Source organism: Coregonus clupeaformis, chromosome 1, assembly GCF_020615455.1.
Source record: "Coregonus clupeaformis isolate EN_2021a chromosome 1, ASM2061545v1, whole genome shotgun sequence".
Classification (NCBI taxonomy): domain Eukaryota; kingdom Metazoa; phylum Chordata; class Actinopteri; order Salmoniformes; family Salmonidae; genus Coregonus; species Coregonus clupeaformis.
The window spans coordinates 87,079,481-87,099,962 of record NC_059192.1 but is presented as its reverse complement, the minus strand read 5'-3'; the positions used below and the strand labels follow the sequence as shown (position 1 = coordinate 87,099,962).

Genomic DNA, 20,482 nt, shown 5'->3' with positions numbered 1-20,482 from the left:
TGTTCTGGGATTGATTTGCACTTTTCTCACCAAAGTACGTTCATCTCTAGGAGACAGAACGCGTCTCCTTCCTGAGCGGTATTACAGCTGCGTGGTCCCATGGTGTTGATACTTGCGTACTATTGTTTGTACAGATGAACGTGGTACCTTCAGGCATTTTTAAATTTCTCCCAAGGATGAACCAGACTTGTGGAAGTCTACAAAAAAATGTTTGAGGTCTTGGCTGATTTCTTTTGATTTTCCCATGATGTCAAGCAAAGAGGCACTGAGATTGAAGGTAGGCCTTGAAATACATCCACAGGTACACCTCCAATTGACTCAAATGATGTCAATTAGCCTATCAGAAGCTTCTAAAGCTGTTTAAAGGCACAATCAACTTAGTGTATGTAAACTTCTGACCCACTGGAATTGTGATACAGTGAATTATAAGTGAAATAATCTGTCTGTAACAATTGTTGGAAAAATTACTTGTGTCATGCACAAAGTAACCGACTTGCCAAAACTATAGTTTGTTAACAAGAAATTTGTGGATTGGTTGAAAAACTAGTTTTAATGACTCCAACCTAAGTGTATGTAAACTTCCGACTTCAACTGTATCTATCTGCCACCACTACAGTTTCAAAACAAAAGGAGCACCAATGGGTCTCTCTAAAGACAGATACATCTAAAGACATAATCTCATTTCACACACTGAAGGAGACAGCTGTGCAGCAGGGTCCACATCTCCACAACCCAGGATCTTGCCACTGTAATTACATTACAAAAGACTCAATCTATAGACAGCACAGCCAGGCCGAACGGAGGCGGTCCACAACCCGGAAACTCCACAATAAATATAATATTATACTAGCTGCTAAGAGACAATACAATAGTACAATAACAGATGGCTCAATTGCTCTTCGGAATGCACACTTTTTTCTCATTTTGAAAAAAAGCTCAGCGAATCAGAGGAAAAAAACACCCTCATGTGTTTGACATTTAAGCGGGTGATATTATAAAAAAAAGACTAACTGAAGTAAAATGTCCTTTCGTGGAGGTCAGAAAAATTGCCATGTCTTCATTGATATCTGTTGTGACAGTCTTTTTGTTGTTGAAAAGGAGAATGTATTAAGTCTTCTTATGAGCGAAACCAACATATTCAGCCTTTTGGGTAAAAATTATTCCTTTGAGACATAGCTGGTTTAATATGTTGGGACTCAAGAGCTTAAAGGCACTTATCCAACCTTGTCCAGGCCAGGGGTGATGGCTTTGATGCACCTCCCAAAATAACTCCACTTCATAAATTGTTAAAACGAGAGGCAGTGGTACAGTTGACCCACTCTCCATTTCAGGCATCAGGCTTAAATAATGCAGTCAAACATAATGAACATTATGTGTCTTTTAACTAAAGAGTCTTCTGACTGCAGTACAGTTGATGGGACACAGCAGGATATCTGAGTAGAGAGAGTAAATGTGGCTGACAAGACATTTAACCGTGAACAATTAGGGTATAACTAACTGTTAGGATATAACTGTTCAGCCTTAGGTATTTGTATTTGTATTTATTATGGATCCCCATTAGCTGCTGCCAAGGCACCAGCTACTCTTCCTGGGGTCCAGCAAAATTAAGGCAGTTATACAATTTTAAAAACACTACAATACATTCATAACAGATTTCACAACAAATTAAGTGTGTGCCCTCAGGCCTCTACTCTACTACCACATATCTATAACATAAAATCTATGTGTACATGTGGGTATAGTGCGTATGTTATCGTGTGTTTGAATGCATACAGTGGGGAAAAAAAGTATTTAGTCAGCCACCAATTGTGCAAGTTCTCCCACTTAAAAAGATGAGAGAGGCCTGTAATTTTCATCATAGGTACACGTCAACTATGACAGACAAATTGAGAAAAAAAAATCCAGAAAATCACATTGTAGGATTTTTAATGAATTTATTTGCAAATTATGGTGGAAAATAAGTATTTGGTCACCTAGAAACAAGCAAGATTTATGGCTCTCACAGACCTGTAACTTCTTCTTTAAGAGGCTCCTCTGTCCTCCACTCGTTACCTGTATTAATGGCACCTGTTTGAACTTGTTATCAGTATAAAAGACACCTGTCCACAACCTCAAACAGTCACACTCCAAACTCCACTATGGCCAAGACCAAAGAGCTGTCAAAGGACACCAGAAACAAAATTGTAGACCTGCACCAGGCTGGGAAGACTGAATCTGCAATAGGTAAGCAGCTTGGTTTGAATAAATCAACTGTGGGAGCAATTATTAGGAAATGGAAGACATACAAGACCACTGATAATCTCCCTCGATCTGGGGCTCCACGCAAGATCTCACCCCGTGGGAGTCAAAATGATCACAAGAACGGTGAGCAAAAATCCCAGAACCACACGGGGGACCTAGTGAATGACCTGCAGAGAGCTGGGACCAAAGTAACAAAGCCTACCATCAGTAACACACTACGCCGCCAGGGACTCAAATCCTGCAGTGCCAGACGTGTCCCCCTGCTTAAGCCAGTACATGTCCAGGCCCGTCTGAAGTTTGCTAGAGTGCATTTGGATGATCCAGAAGAGGATTGGGAGAATGTCATATGGTCAGATGAAACCAAAATATAACTTTTTGGTAAAAACTCAACTCAGTCGTGTTTGGAGGACAAAGAATGCTGAGTTGCATCCAAAGAACACCATACCTACTGTGAAGCATGGGGTGGAAACATCATGCTTTGGGGCTGTTTTTCTGCAAAGGGACCAGGACGACTGATCCGTGTAAAGGAAAGAATGAATGGGGCCATGTATCGTGAGATTTTGAGTGAAAACCTCCTTCCATCAGCAAGGGCATTGAAGATGAAACGTGGCTGGGTCTTTCAGCATGACAATGATCCCAAACACACCGCCCGGGCAACGAAGGAGTGGCTTCGTAAGCATTTCAAGGTCCTGGAGTGGCCTAGCCAGTCTCCAGATCTCAACCCCATAGAAAATCTTTGGAGGGGAGTTGAAAGTCCGTGTTGCCCAGCGACAGCCCCAAAACATCACTGCTCTAGAGGAGATCTGCATGGAGGAATGGGCCAAAATACCAGCAACAGTGTGTGAAAACCTTGTGAAGACTTACAGAAAACGTTTGACCTGTGTCATTGCCAACAAAGGGGTATATAACAAAGTATTGAGAAATTTTTGTTATTGACCAAATACTTATTTTCCACCATAATTTGCAAATAAATTCATTAAAAATCCTACAATGTGATTTTCTGGATTTTTTTTTCTCATTTTGTCTGTCATAGTTGACGTGTACCTATGATGAAAATTACAGGCCTCTCTCATCTTTTTAAGTGGGAGAACTTGCACAATTGGTGGCTGACTAAATAATTTATTTAGGACTAAATTATTCCTTGCCACCCCTTCTGAAACTAGCTGCAGCTCTTTGTTAAGTGTTGCTGTCATTTCAGTTGCTGTAGTAGCTGACGTGTATAGTGTTGAGTCATCCGCATACATAGACACACTGGCTTTACTCAAAGCCAGTGGCAATCTGCATACATAGGCATGTCGTTAGTAAAGATAGGAAAAAGTAAGGGGCCTAGACAGCTGCCCTAGGGAATGCCTGATTCTACCTGGATTATGTTAGAGAGTCTTTCATTAACGAACACCCTCTGTATTCTGTTAGACAGGTAACTCTTTATCCACAATATAGCAGGGAGTGTAAAGCCATAAAAAATACACTACCGTTCAAAAGTTTGGGGTCACTTAGAAATGTCCTTGTTTTCCATGAAAACATACATGAAATGAGTTTGAATAGGAAATATAGCAAAATGCATAGGAAATGTAGTCATTGACAAGGTTAGAAATAATGATTTGTAATAGAAATAATAATTGTGTCCTTCAAACTTTGCTTTCGTCAAAGAATCCTCCATTTGCAGCAATTACAGCCTTGCAGACCTTTGGCATTCTAGTTGTCAATTTGTTGAGGTAATCTGAAGAGATTTCACCCCATGCTTCCTGAAGCACTTCCCACAAGTTGGATTGGCTTGATGGGTACTTCTTACGTACCATACGGTCAAGCTGCTCCTACAACAGCTCAATAGGGTTGAGATCCAGTGACTGTGCTGGCCACTCCATTATAGACAGAATACCAGCTGACTGCTTCTTCCCTAAATAGTTCTTGCATAGTTAGGAGCTGTGCTTTGGGTCATTGTCCTGTTGTAGGAGGAAATTGGCTCCAATCAAGCGCCATCCACAGGGCGCTTGCAAAATGGAGTGATAGCCTTCCTTCTTCAAGATCCCTTTTACCCTGTACAAATCTCCCACTTTACCACCACCAAAGCACCCCCAGACCATCACATTGCCTCCACCATGCTTGACAGATGGCATCAAGCACTCCTCCAGCATCTTTTCATTTGGTCTGCTTCTCACAAATGTTCTTCTTTGTGATCCGAACACCTCAAACTTAGATTTGTCTGTCCATAACACTTTTTTCCAATCTTCCTCTGTCCAGTGTCTGTATTCTTTTGCCCATCTTAATCTTTTCTTTTTATTGGCCAGTCTGAGATATGGCTTTTTCTTTGCAACTCTGCCTAGAAGGTCAGCATCCCGGAGTCGCCTCTTCACTGTTGACGTTGAGACTGGTGTTTTGTGGGTACTATTTAATGAAGCTGCCAGTTGAGGACATGTGAGGTGTCTGTTTCTCAAACTACACACTCTAATGTATCCCATCTATCTAATGAGCTAGATGGGAGGTATTGAATGGAGTTGAAGGATGGGATTAATATCAAATAACAACAAATAATAACAAGATATCTAATAATGTAAGCATACTGTGTCCATAATAAGTATATACAGTGAGGGAAAAAAGTATTTGATCCCCTGCTGATTTTGTACGTTTGCCCACTGACAAAGAAATGATCAGTCTATAATTTTAATGGTAGATTTATTTGAACAGTGAGAGACAGAATAACAACAAGAAAATCCAGAAAAACGCATGTCAAAAATGTTACAAATTGATTTGCATTTTAATGAGGGAAATAAGTATTTGACTCCTCTGCAAAACATGACTTAGTACTTGGTGGCAAAACCCTTGTTGGCAATCACAGAGGTCAGACGTTTCTTGTAGTTGGCCACCAGGTTTGCACACATCTCAGGAGGGATTTTGTCCCACTCCTCTTTGCAGATCTTCTCCAAGTCATTAAGGTTTCGAGGCTGACGTTTGGCAACTCGAACCTTCAGCTCCCTCCACAGATTTTCTATGGGATTAAGGTCTGGAGACTGGCTAGGCCACTCCAGGACCTTAATGTGCTTCTTCTTGAGCCACTCCTTTGTTGCCTTGGCCGTGTGTTTTGGGTCATTGTCATGCTGGAATACCCATCCACGACCCATTTTCAATGCCCTGGCTGAGGGAAGGAGGTTCTCACCCAAGATTTGACGGTACATGGCCCCGTCCATCGTCCCTTTGATGCAGTGAAGTTGTCCTGTCCCCTTAGAAGAAAATCCCCCAAAGCATAATGTTTCCACCTCCATGTTACATTTACATTTATACATTTAGCAGACGCTCTTATCCAGAGCGACTTACAGTTAGTGAGTGCATACATATTTTTTTTTATACTGTTTGACAGTGGGGATGTTGTTCTTGGGGTCATAGGCAGCATTCCTCCTCCTCCAAACACGGCGAGTTGAGTTGATGCCAAAGAGCTCCATTTTGGTCTCATCTGACCACAACACTTTCAGCCAGTTCTCCTCTGAATCATTCAGATGTTCATTGGCAAACTTCAGACGGGCATGTATATGTGCTTTCTTGAGCAGGGGGACCTTGCGGGCGCTGCAGGATTTCAGTCCTTCACGGCATAGTGTGTTACCAATTGTTTTCTTGGTGACTATGGCCCCAGCTGCCTTGAGATCATTGACAAGATCCTCCCGTGTAGTTCTGGGCTGATTCCTCACCGTTCTCATGATCATTGCAACTCATGATCTTGCATGGAGCCCCAGGCCGAGGGAGACTGACAGTTATTTTGTGTTTCTTCCATTTGCGAATAATCGCACCAACTGTTGTCACCTTCTCACCAAGCTGCTTGGCGATGGTCTTGTAGCCCATTCCAGCCTTGTGTAGGTCTGCAATCTTGTCCCTGACATCCTTGGAGAGCTCTTTGGTCTTGGCCATGGTGGAGAGTTTGGAGTCTGTTTGATTGAGTGTGTGGACAGGTGTCTTTTATACAGGTAACGAGTTCAAACAGGTGCAGTTAATACAGGTAATGAGTGGAGAACAGGAGGGCTTCTTAAAGAAAAACTAACAGGTCTGTGAGAGCCGGAATTCTTACTGGTTGGTAGGTGATCAAATACTTATGTCATGCAATAAAATAAAAATCATACAATGTGATTTTCTGGATTTTTGTTTTAGATTCCGTCTCTCACAGTTGAAGTGTACCTATGATAATTACAGACCTCTACATGATTTGTAAGTAGGAAAACCTGCAAAATCGGCAGCGTATCAAATACTTGTTCTCCCCACTGTATATAAAAAACATGGGGGATTGAAAGTGATGCAGACAATTACATTGATAGAAGTTACAATCTATCTGCAATATTAAGCTGATCTACCACCAGAGAAAAAAAAATATATATATATATATATATTAATAAAAATATATATATATATGTATTTGTCCTCTTGCTCAGTTGTGCACCAGGGCCTCCCACTCCTCTTTCTATTATGGTTAGAGCCAGTTTGCGCTGTTCTGTGAATAGTACATAGCGTTGTACGAGATCTTCAGTTTCTTGGCAATTTCTCGCATGGAATAGCCTTCATTTCTCAGAACAAGAATAGACTGATGAGTTTCAGAAGAAAGTTATTTGTTTCTGGCCATTTTGAGCCTGTAATCGAACCCACAATTGCTGATGCTCCAGATACTCAACTAGTCTCAATAAGGCCAGCTTTGTTGCTTCTTTAATCAGCACAACAGTTTTCAGCTGTGCTAACATAATTGCAAAAGGGTTTTCTAATGACCAATTAGCCTTTTAAAATGATAAACTTGGATTAGCAAACACAACTTGCCATTGGAACACAGGACTGATGGTTGCTGATAATGGGCCTCTGTACGCCTATGTAGATATTCCATTAAAAATCAGCCGTTCCCAACTACAATAGCCTTTACAACATTAACAATGTCTACACTGTATTTCTGATCAATTTGATGTTATTTTAATGGACAAACAAATTGCTTTTCTTTCGAAAACAAGGAGATTTCTAAGTGATTCCAAACTTTTGAACGGTAGTGTACGTTTTTTCAGCAACAGACTATGATCGATAATGTCAAAAGCCGCAATGAAGTCTAACAAAACAGCCCCCCCAATCTTTTAATCAACAATTTCTCTCAGCCAATCATCAGTCATTTGTGTAAGTGCTGTGCTTGTTGAATGTCCTTCCCTATAAGCATGCTGAAAGTCTGTTGTCAATTTGTTTACTGTAAAATAGCATTTTATCTGGTCAAACACAATTCTTCCCAAAAGTTTACTAAGGGTTGGTAACAGGCTGATTGGTCAGCTATTTGAGCCAGTTAAGGGAGCTTTACTATTCTTAGGTAGGGGAATAACTTTTGCTTCCCTCCAGGCCTGAGGGCACACACTTTCAAGTAGGCTTAAATTGAGAAGATATGGCAAATAGGAGTGGCAATATCGTCCGCTATTATCCTCAGTAATTTTCCATCCAAGTGTCAGACCCCGGTGGCTTGTCATTGTTGATCGACAATAATCCTTTTTTCACCTCTTCCACGCTTACTTTACGGAATTCAAAATTATAATGATTGTCGTTCATAATTTGGTCAGATATACTTGGATGTGTAGTGTCAGCGTTTGTTGCTGGTATGTCATCCCAAAGTTTGCTAATCTTGGCAATGAAAATAAAATGAAAATAAAATAAAATCTTATTTGCCACATGCGTCGAATACAACAGGTGTAGACCTTACAGTGAAATGCTTACTGACAAGCCCTTAACCAACAATGCAGTTAAGAAAAAAAGTGTTAAGTAAAAAATAGATAAGTAAAAAATTAAAAAGAATTAAAGAGCAGCAGTAAAATAAAATAACAGTAGGGAGGCTATATACAGGGGGTACCGGTACAGAGTCAATGTGCGGGGGCACAGGTTGGTAGAGGTGATTGAGGTAATATGTACATGTGGGTAGAGTTAAAGTGACTATGCATAAATAATGAACAGAGAGTAGCAGCAGCGTAAAAGAGGGGGTGGGGTGGGGGGACAAGGCAAATAGTCTGGGTAGCCATGATTAACTGTTCAGAAGTCTTATGGCTTGGGGGTAGAAGCTATTAAGAAGCCTTTTAGACCTAGACTTGGGGCTCTGGTACCGCTTGCTGTGCGGTTGCAGAGAGAACAGTCTATGACTAGGGTGGCTTGAGTCTGACAATTTTTTGGGTCTTCCTCTGACACCGCCTGGTATAGATGTCCTGGATGGCAGGAAGCTTGGCCCCAGTGATATACTGGGCCGTACGCACTACCCTCTGTAGTGCCTTGCGGTCAGAGGCCGAGCAGTTGCCATACCAGGTAGTGATGCAACAAGTCAGGATGCTCTCGATGGTGCAGCTGTAGAACCCTTTGAGGATCTGAGGACCCATGCCAAATCTTTTCAGTCTCCTGATGGAGAATAGGCTTTGTCGTGCCCTCTTCATGACTATCTTGGTGTGTTTGGACCATGTGGACACCAAGAACTTGAAGCTATCAACCTGTTCCACTACAGCCCCGTCGATGAGAATGGGGCCATGCTCAGTCCTCTTTTTTACCCTGTAGTCCACAATCATCTCCTTTGTCTTGATAATCTCTGACCTCCTCACTATAGGCTGTCTCAACATGGCGGTGATCAGGCATACCGCTGTTGTGTCGTTGGCAAACTTAATGATGGTGTTGGAGTTGTGCCTGGCCATGCAGTCAAGGGTGAACAGGGAGTACAGGAGGGGACTGAGCACGCACCCCTGAGGGGCCCCCGTGTTGAGGATCAGCGTGGCAGTTGTGTTGTTACCCTTAACACCTTGAGGCGGCCCGTCAGGAAGTCCAGGATCCAGTTGCAGAGGGAGGTGTTTAGCCCAGGGTCCTTAGCTTAGTGATGAGCTTTGAGGGCACTATGGTGTTTAACGCTATGGTGTCCCGTGTAGCTCAGTTGGTAGAGCATGGCGTTTGCAACGCCAGGTTTGTGGGTTCGATTCCCACGGGGGGGCAGTATGAAAAAAAAATGTATGCACTCACTAACTGTAAGTCGCTCTGGATAAGAGCGTCTGCTAAATTACTAAAATGTAAATGTAAAATGAACGCTGAGCTGTAGTCAATGAATAGCATTCTCACGTAGGTGTTCTTCTTGTCCAGGTGGGAAAGGGCAGTGTGGAGTGCAATAGAGATTGCATCATCTGTGGATCTGTTGGGGCAGTATGCAAATTGGAGTGGGTCTAGGGTTTCTGGGATAATGGTGTTGATGTGAGCCATGACCAACCTTTCAAAGCACTTCATGGCTACAGACATGAGTGCTACGGGTCGGTAGTCATTTAGGCAGGTTATCTTAGTGTTCTTGGGCATAGGGACTATGGTGGTCTGCTTGAAACATGTTGGTATTACAGACTTAGTCAGGGACATGTTGAAAACGTCAGTGAAGACACTTGCCAGTTGGTCAGCGCATGCTCAGAGTACGCGTCCTGGAAATCCGTCTGGCCCTGCGGCTTTGTGAATGTTGACCTGCTTAAAAGTCTAATCGGCTATGGAGAGCGTGATCACATAGTCATCCGGAACAACTGATGCTCTCATACATGCTTCAGTGTTGCTTGCCTCGAAGCGAGCATAGAAGTGATTTAGCTCGTCTGGTAGGCTCATGTCACTGGGCAGCTCGAGGCTGTGCTTCCCTTTGTAGTCTGTAATAGTTTGCAAGCCCTGCCACATCCGACGAGCGTCGGAGCCGGTGTAGTACGATTCAATCTTAGTCCTATATTGACTCTTTCCCTGTTTGATGCTTCGCCGGAGGGCATAGCGGGATTTCTTATAAGCGTCCGGGTTAGAGTCCCGCTCCTTGAAAGCGGCAGCTTTAGGGTTAGGGTTAGGGTAGTTGGCAATATCAGTGGGTTTTGTGATGAATGAGCCATCTGATTCAATTAATGATGGAGTGGAGATTGCCTTTTTTCCCACAATTTAATTGAATGTGCTCCAAAGCTTTTTACTATCATTCTTTATATAATTTATCTTTGTTTCATAGTATAGTTTCTTATTTTTATTCAGTTTAGTCACATAATTTCTCAATTTGCAGTACGTTTGCCAATCGGTTGCACAGTCAGACCTATTTTCCATCTCTTTTGCCTTATCCCTCTCAACCATACAATTTTTCAAATCCTCATCAATCCATGGGGATTTAACAGTTTTTACAGTCATTTTCTTAATGGGTGCATGCTTACTAGTAGCTGGGATAAGCAATTTCATAAATGTGTCAAGTGCAGCGCCTGGTTGCTCGTCATTACACACCACAGACCAACAAATATTCTTCACATCAACAACATAGGAATCACTACAGAACTTATTGTATGACCTCTTATACACAATATTAGGCCCAGCCTTTGGAACTTTGGATTTCCTAGATATGGCTACTATATTGTGATCACTACATCTGATGGATACTGCTTTCAAACTAATTTCTGCAGCATTAGTAAAGATATGATCAATACATGTTGACGATTTCATTCCTGTACTGTTTGTAACTACCCTGGTAGGTTGATTGATAACCTGAACCAGGTTGCAGGCAATAGTTACAGTTTGAAGCTTTCTCTTGAGTGGGCAGCCTGATGAAAGCCAGTCAATATTTAAATCACCCAGAAAGTATACCTCTCTATTGATATCACATATATTATCAAGCATTTCACACATGTTATCCAGATACTGACTGTTAGCACTTGGTGGTCTATAGCAGCTTCCCACCAGAAAGGGCTTTAGGTGAGGCAGGTGAACTGTAGCCATATTACTTCAACAGTATTTAACATGAGATCCTCTCTAAACACCGCCCCCATTGGCATTTCTGTAATTTCTGTAAATGTTATAACCTTGTATTGCTACCACTATATCAAAGGTATTATCTAAGTGAGTTTCAGAGATTGTCAAAATATGAATGTCATCTGTTACTAGCAAATTATTGATTTCATGAACCTTGTTTCTTAAGCTACATATGTTAACGTGGGCTATTTTAAACACTTTTCTGGGATGCTTGATTATTTTTCTTGCTTTACTGGGATGCTCAGCAGAGGTAGACATACTCAGGTTATTTTTATTAGTGCAGGCTGAGCTGCACACAGTGGACTTCCTACTAGGGCACACCACCTCAGTGGACTTCCTACTAGGGCACACCACCTCTCCCGAGTGGCGCAGTGGTCTAAGGCACTGCATCGCAGTGCTAGCTGTACCACTAGAGATCCTGGTTCGTATCCAGGCTCTGTCGTAGCCGGCCGCGACCGGGAGACCCATGGGGCAGCGCACAATTGGCTCAGCGTCGTCCAGGGTAGGGGAGGGAATGACCGGCAGGGATGTAGCTCAGTTGGTAGAGCATGGCGTTTGCAACGCCAGGGATGTGGGTTCGATTCCCATGGGGGGCCAGTATAAAAAATGATGTATGCACTCACTAACTGTAAGTCACTCTGGATAAGAGCGTCTGCTAAATGACTTAAATGTAAATGTAAATGTCTAACAGTATTAATCTGGTTCATAGGCATATGATTGCTGCATACAATAGTTGTAGGATCAGCAGAGGCATTCCGGGCATTAAGAGGGACATAAATTAGGTTATTTACATTGTGTCTTCCAACGCCCCTAGGGTAATGTACATTTGCTGATTCATTATGACAACTCAGAGTCACAATGGTATGGATTAAATGAGCTGGACTTGGGTCATTGATGTCATTGTCTCAAGGTGGTGTCAGTGTGGTTCAAATACAGTGTAACCCCTTTGACTCAATGAGATTCATTATTGTTCCACTGTCTGTGCCTTCACCTACAGCAGTGAACTGAAAGGGTTAAGTAATGGCTCTATTTATTAAATAAAATAAATAAAAAAATCGGGGTAGATCAGATTCAATATTCCAGATAGATTGTGGCTTCAATCGATGTAATTGTCTGCATCATTTCCAATCTCCCATATATTTCTATGTGTATATATACAGTGGGGAAAAAAAGTATTTAGTCAGCCACCAATTGTGCAAGTTCTCCCACTTAAAAAGATGAGAGAGGCCTGTAATTTTCATCATAGGTACACGTCAACTATGACAGACAAATTTAGAAAATGTTTTCCAGAAAATCAAATTGTAGGATTTTTAATGAATTTTTTTCCAAATTATGGTGGAAAATAAGTATTTGGTCACCTAGAAACAAGCAAGATTTCTGGCTCTCACAGACCTGTAACTTCTTCTTTAAGAGGCTCCTCTGTCCTCCACTCGTTACCTGTATTAATGGCACCTGTTTGAACTTGTTATCAGTATAAAAGACACCTGTCCACAACCTCAAACAGTCACACTCCAAACTCCACTATGGCCAAGACCAAAGAGCTGTCAAAGGACACCAGAAACAAAATTGTAGACCTGCACCAGGCTGGGAAGACTGAATATGCAATAGGTAAGCAGCTTGGTTTGAAGAAATCAACTGTGGGAGCAATTATTAGGAAATGGAAGACATACAAGACCACTGATAATCTCCCTTGATCTGGGGCTCCACGCAAAATCTCACCCCGTTGTGCCACCTGGGCAGATTGTCCGAGTGTGACCCCCTCCCCATGGGTTACTGCAGCCAGTGTTGCCAGCATTGCCACTACCTGGGTGGGGGTACCCCACCGGAATCCCCACCGGCTAGGTAAAAGGTCGTCAAGGTTCTCATTAGCAGCTTTGAAAATGTCCTTGTATATAATGCTCTCCCATCAGGGGGCTCTGGCTTTGTCGGACCAACCCTGCCAGGCAGGCTCAGAATCTTGAGGGGGCGGTGCTGCTCAAGTAGGTCTCTGACCGCATTTATTTCTCTGTTTAGGCTGCATACTCACAGCAGGTCCATAAAAGAGATGGGAACTTCTCTTTGGTGTATGGGTCGCTCAGGTGGGTGTCAGGTTATAGGGTTAGGGATCTTTCCATCATGATAGGACAATAAAAAATTAGATTAGATGTGTACTATATTTAAAAATGTATATCCCTCATCTACACAACATTGAAAGCTCTCTCTCACTACCCCCGTTGGCTCTGGGATATGCAACCATTTCCCCTCTCACTCACTTAACGCCGCACCTTTTCAAACACAAAAATGCACACCACATGGTTGACTGCGGAAGAAATGGGTCGAGCATGCAAACGCACCCGCATCCACACCTGCCGCAAGGGGGAAAGGACGCCAGAGAGAACACAGGACCAACCACAACAACCATCCGCCAAAACAACAACCGCCCGCCAAAAAAGCCATGTTCTAATTATTTGTATTTAAAGATGTATTATTCTGCTTGTTATCTTTTCTTGTTATATCGTTTTATCTTTTTATAAAATACTATACTTACTATAAATGTTCTTTAATATTACAATCCCTATCATTGCTAGTATTGGGTGCTCCATTATTCAACTCCTCTATTACAACTTTTAGAATAGCCATGGAGTAGTCTTTGTGTCTCTGAACATTTGGTTGTCGATATACAGTTTATCCTGCAACAGGTTTCCCTTTTAATCTGTTTTCCTTGAAGATTGGATATAGAACTTTGCGCCTTTCTGCAATCTCCCTCGGGAACTGATCATTCATGCCTATTTTCGTGCCAGCAAGTCTTTTCCCTAGGCTTTTAACCATTGCTTTATCTTTAAAAAAAAGCAAATTTGGCAACGATTGGGCGCTCATATTTCTGTCCTCTTTTTCCGACAGCCTCGAGTGGGATTTGAAGCGCTGTATGCAGGAAGTCCTTCATAATATTCTCTGTTATTTCTCCCTCCTTTTCCTGAATACCCGTAAGTACTAGATTTTCTCTCATCGATCTAGTTTGGATGTCTAGTAAGGCTTCTCTCAGAAGGTTGTTCTCCTTTTTAAGTTCCCTAATGTCCGTTTCCATCTTAGTGACTGTCACTTTTATTGTTTTGGTTTCTGTTTCCATTATCGCTGCTTTTCCGTCACTCATTTGAAGACTCGCTTTCAACTCTTTTACGTCCTTACTGACCAATTCTAGTATGCCCAATTTGTCATTTATCGACTTCAACAGGTCGCTTTCCACACTTACCAGACCCAGTGGTGCAAAGCATATATCATCTGTATCAGTCGACGAGTCGCGTTTCCTCTTGGGGATCGGCTCTCCTCGCTTATCTTCCGCCATGTTTGGGTGTTGCGTGTTGTTGTAATATTTGTCGATATATTTCTCTAGCCTTATGATCTGTTTTGTGTTATTATCCAGATTGAATTCTATTAATTGCGAATATATGAAATGCTAATATTTAGTCTAACTTACTGATTTTGAATATTATGTTTTTATCTTGAGGTGGTTTGTACCGCTTTCTATTCAATACGCCATCTTGTGTGTTGAGTTATTTTGAGGGGACAGCAAATGTACACTGTTATACAAGCTGTACACTCACTACTTTACATTGTAGCAAAGTGTCATTTCTTCAGTGTTGTCACATGAAAAGATATACTCAAGTATTTACAAAAATGTGAGGGGTGTACTCACTTTTGTGAGATACTGTAGATCCTAGGGCCTTTAAGAGATAGGGGCCATCCTTTAAAAAGAGCACATGGATCCTAGGGCCTTTAAGAGACAGGGCCCATCCTTTAAAAAGAGCACATGGTGCCACCTACAGTAATGTCTCTGTTTGTTAACAGCGATCACACTACTGCACTTAACCCTACAACGAGGAGGATGGCGGGTGTGTCTGTGTGTGTGTGTGTGTGTGTGTGTGTGTGTGTGTGTGTGTGTGTGTGTGTGTGTGTGTGTGTGTGTGTGTGTGTGATGGCTGACGGGAGGGAATAATTCAATAAGAACAGAGCGCTGGGATGAGATGATGACTGTCACGAGATGAAGGACACAAGTTCCCACTTCAATTAGGGCACTTTGTGTGGACGACCATCTCGGCTGAATCCGAAATGACACCCTATTCCCTACATAGTGCACTACTTTTGACCAGAGCCCTATAAACCCATCAAAAGTAGTGCACTAAATAGGGAATAGGGTGCCATTTGGGACACCTTATCAGTACAGATCAGATTATGAAACCCACAATGCCAAGGGATTCCCCACAGGCCCTATTGGCTGACAGATTCTATTAGATAACTAAAGTCTGAAGTTTTACCACAAAGAGAGAGTGAAGTAGTGAAAAGCACAGTTTTCCTTTGAAGTAAATTTGAGTTTGAGTTGATCAAAGGGAATTCACTAAGCTAATGTCATTTTAATAACTTTTCTTGATATATAATAACATCAATTAATGATGATGGGACACAAGAGGGGTAAACAACACATAGTCGTGAGGTTTACTTTCATTCAAAAGCTATCTCGAGAAACACTACTAAGGTAAACAGTAAGGTGACTTATTCCTTGTCTTTTATTAAACATTTGGAGTGCTGTGGCTGCCTACTGTAATTATGTCCCAGAACAGACATCAGGACTATGAGCCAGGCCCTAGTCCCAGAACAGACATCAGGACTATGAGCCAGCGCCCTAGTCCCAGAACAGACATCAGAACTATGAGCCAGCGCCCTAGTCCCAGAACAGACATCAGGACTATGAGCCAGGCCCTAGTCCCAGAACAGACATCAGGACTATGAGCCAGCGCCCTAGTCCCAGAACAGACATCAGGACTATGAGCCAGCGCCCTAGTCCCAGAACAGACATCAGGACTATGAGCCAGCGCCCAAGTCCCAGAACAGACATCAGGACTATGAGCCAGCGCCCTAGTCCCAGAACAGACATTTACATTTTAGTCATTTAGCAGACGCTCTTATCCAGAGAGACTTACAGTTAGTGAATACATATATTTTTATTAATTTTTTATACTGGCCCCCCGTGGGAATCGAACCCACAACCCTGGCGTTACAAACGCCATGCTCTATCAACTGAGCTACATCCCTGCCGGCCATTCCCTCCCCTACCCTGGACGACGCTGGGCCAATTGTGCGCCGCCCATGAGTCTCCCGGTCGCGGCAGGCTGCGACAGAGCCTGGATTCGAACCAGGATCTCTAGTGGCACAGTTAGCACTGCGATGCAGTGCCTTAGACCACTGCGCCACTCAGACATCAGGACTATGAGCTAGCGCCCTAGTCCCAGAACAGACATGAGGACTATGAGCCAGGCCCTAGTCCCAGAACAGACATCAGGACTATGAGCCAGCGCCCTAGTCCCAGAACAGACATCAGGACTATGAGCCAGCGCCCTAGTCCCAAAACAGACATGAGGACTATGAGCCAGGCCCTAGTCCCAGAACAGACATCGGGACTATTAGCCAGCGCCCTAGTAACAGAACAGACATCAGGCCTATGATCCAGGCCCTAGTCCCAGAACAGACATCAGGACTATGAGCCAGCGCCCTAGTCCCAGAACAGACATCAGGACTATGAGCCAGCGCCCTAGTCCCAGAACAGATATCAGGACTATGAGCCAGCGCCCTAGTCCCAGAACAGACATGAGGACTATGAGCCAGCGCCCTAGTCCCAGAACAGACATGAGGACTATGAGCCAGGCCCTAGTCTCAGAACAGACATCAGGACTATGAGCCAGCGCCCTAGTCCCAGAACAGACATCAGGACTATGAGCCAGCGCCCTAGTCCCAGAACAGACATCAGGACTATGAGCCAGGCCCTAGTCCCAGAACAGACAGCCAGCGCGCTAGTACCAGAACAGACATCAGGACTATGAGCCAGGCCCTAGTCCCAGAACAGACAGCCAGCGCCCTAGTCCCAGAACAGACATCAGGACTATGAGCCAGGCCCTAGTCCCAGAACAGACATCAGGACTATGAGCCAGCGCCCTAGTCCCAGAACAGACATCAGGACTATGAGCCAGCGCCCTAGTCCCATAACAGACATCAGGACTATGAGCCAGCGCCCTAGTCCCAGAACAGACATCAGGACTATGAGCTAGCGCCATATTCCCAGATCAGACATCAGGACTATGAGCCAGCTCCCTAGTCCCAGAACGGACCTCAGGACTATGAGCCAGGCACTAGTCCCAGAACAGACATGAGGACTATGAGCCAGCGCCCTAGTCCCAGAACAGACATGAGGACTATGAGCCAGGCCCTAGTCCCAGAACAGACATCAGGACTATGAGCCAGCGCCCTAGTCCCAGAACAGACATCAGGACTATGAGCCAGTGGCTGCCTACTGTAATTATGTCTGTGGACATGAGGACTATGAGCCAGCACCCTAGTCTCAGAACAGACATCAGGACTATGAGCCAGCGCCCTAGTCCCAGAACAGACATCAGGACTATGAGCCAGCGCCCTAGTCCCAGAACAGACATCAGGACTATGAGCCAGGCCCTAGTCCCAGAACAGACACCAGGACTATGAGCCAGCGCCCTAGTCCCAGAACAGACATCAGCACTATGAGCCAGGCCCTAGTCCAAGAACAGACATCAGGACTATGAGCCAGCGCCCTAGTCCCAGAACAGACATGAGGACTATGAGCCAGTGCCCTAGTCCCAGAACAGACATCAGGACTATGAGCCAGGCCCTAGTCCCAGAACAGACAGCCAGCGCCCTAGTCACATAACAGACATCAGGACTATGAGCCAGCGCCCTAGTCTCAGAACAGACATCAGGACTATGAGCTAGCGCCTTATTCCCAGAACAGACATCAGGACTATGAGCCAGCTACCCTAGTCCCAGAACGGACATCAGGACTATGAGCCAGGCACTAGTCCCAGAACAGACATCAGGACTATGAGCCAGCGCCCTAGTCCCAGAACAGACATGAGGACTATGAGCCAGTGGCTGCCTACTGTAATTATGTCTGTGGACATGAGGACTATGAGCCAGCACCCTAGTCTCAGAACAGACATCAGGACTATGAGCCAGCGCCCTAGTCCCAGAACAGACATCAGGACTATGAGCCAGCGCCCTAGTCCCAGAACAGACATCAGGACTATGAGCCAGGCCCTAGTCCCAGAACAGACATCAGGACTATGAGCCAGGCCCTAGTCCCAGAACAGACATCAGGACTATGAGCCAGGCCCTAGTCCCAGAACAGACATCAGGACTATGAGCCAGCGCCCTAGTCCCAGAACAGACATCAGGACTATGAGCCAGCGCCCTAGTCCCAGAACAGACATCAGGACTATGAGCCAGCGCCCTAGTCCCAGAACAGACATCAAGACTATGAGCCAGCGCCCTAGTCCCAGAACAGACATCAAGACTATGAGCCAGCGCCCTAGTCCCAGAACAGACATGAGGACTATGAGCCAGCACCCTAGTCCCAGAACAGACATGAGGAGACTTTAAACACACAGTAGGTTAGTAAATGTTCCTCACCAGCTGAGGAGTCCGGCGGCGATGGCGGACCAGGTGACACAGCAGGAGTTGGGGCTCTTGCTCTCCTCCTCCTCGTCTTTCCGACAGCAGCACAGACAGCTCAGGTAGATGGCCAGGCAGAGAAGGTTCAGGCCCAGCCCTGCAGCCGCCATACAGCCCAGGAAGATTAACGACTACAGGGCGAGATGGAGAGAGAGAGAAAGAGAGAGAGTATATATACATTATGACACTTGAAATGTCTTTATTCTTTTTGAACTTCTGAGTGTAACGTTTACTGTTAATATTTATTGTTTATTTCACTTTTGTTTACTCTCTACTTCACTTGCTTTGGCAATGTTAACATACGTTTCCCATGCCAATAAAGCCCTTAAATTGAATTGAAATTGAGAGCGAGAGAGAGCGAGAGAGCGAGAGAGCGAGAGGGGGGGGGGGAGGGAGAGAGAGAGGGGGAGGGAGAGAGAGAGGGGGAGGGAGAGGGAGAGAGGGAGAGATGGAGAGAAACTCCCTTATCTACTGGGTGAAATACCACAGTGTGCCATCACAGCAGCAAGATTTGTGACCAGTTGCCACAAGAAAAGGGCAACCAGTGAAGAACAAACACCATTGTAAATACAACCCATATTTATGTTTATTTATTTTCCCATTTGTACTTTAACTATTTGCACATTGTTACAACACTGTATATAGACATAATATGACATTTGAAATGTCTTTATTCTTTTGGAACTTCTGAGTGTAATGTTTACTGTTAATATTTATTGTTTATTTCACTTTTGTTTACTATCTACTTCACTTGCTTTGGCAATGTTAACATACGTTTCCCATGCCAATAAAGCCCTTACATTGAATTGAATTGAGAGAGAGAGATGGAGAGAGAGAGAGTGGGTTGGAGAGAGAGAGATGGAGAGAGGGGGAGATGGAGAGAGTGGGAGATGGAGAGAGAGTGTATCAGGTATTAGACAGGGAAGGGACTCAGGGGGTATGCTAATTTGGTATAGATCAGAACCTAACCCACTCCATTAACTGAATCAAAACAGGAACATTTTACATTTGGATAGAAATTCTAAAGGAAATTATCTCAACAGAGAAAAATGTCCTCCTGTGCACTACCTATATCCCCACTAATAAAATCCCCATACTTTAATGAAGACAGCTTCTCCATCCTAGAGGGGGAGATCAACCATTTCCAGACCCAGGGACACCACCTAGTCTGTGGCGACCTAAATGCCAGAACTGGACAAGAACCCGACATTCTCAGCACAAAGGGGGACAAACACCTACAAATATGCCCCCCTAGACACAACTACGACAAAACAACCAACAGCTCCTGCAGCTCTGTCGCATGCTGGGTCTGTACATAGTTAATGGTAGGCTTCGAGGGGACTCTTACGGTAGGGTACACCTACAGCTCATCCCTTGGCAGTAGTACTGTAGATTACTTTATCACTGACCTCAACCCAGAGTCTCTCAGAGTGTTCAGTCAGCCCACTGACACCCCTATCAGATCACAGCAAAATAAGAGTCTACTTGAACAGAGCAATACAATCATCAGGCATCAAAGCCGAACAAACTGCATGCTGTTAAGAAACGCTATAGATTGAAGGAAGGTAGTGTAAAAAACCTACCAGAAAACAATTGGGCAACAACAAATCCCTTTTAGACAACTTCCTGGACAAAACATTTCACTGCAATAGTTAAGGTGTAAACTTGGCAGTAGAATGCCTAAACTGTATATTTGACCCTTCAGCTTCCCTATCAAATCAAAAAATGTGAAGCAGAAAACCTAAGAAAATTAACAACAATGACAAAATTTGGTTTGATGAAGAATGCAAGAATCTAAGAAAGACATTGAGAAACAGAAACCTAGAAAACCTTAAACTACTCCTTTAACATAAGAGTCATTTAGCAGACGCTCTTATCCTGAGCGACTTACAGGAGCAATTAAGGTTAAGTGCCTTGCTCAAGGGCACATTGACAGATTATTTACCTAGTTGGCTCTGGGATTCAAACCAGC

General features: G+C 43.8%; 1 protein-coding gene across 2 annotated transcripts in view; it reads right to left on the bottom strand.

Moving 5' to 3' along the window:
- LOC121577726 (protein tweety homolog 2-like) overlaps window positions 1-20,482 on the bottom strand; it is a 122,592-nt gene that overhangs the window by 68,828 nt on the left and 33,282 nt on the right. For both annotated transcript variants that reach the window (XM_041891553.2, XM_041891562.2), the window contains exon 2: window positions 18,469-18,641. In XM_041891553.2, coding sequence (XP_041747487.1) covers window positions 18,469-18,641 — 173 coding nt within the window. The remainder of the gene's footprint in view (window positions 1-18,468; window positions 18,642-20,482) is intronic.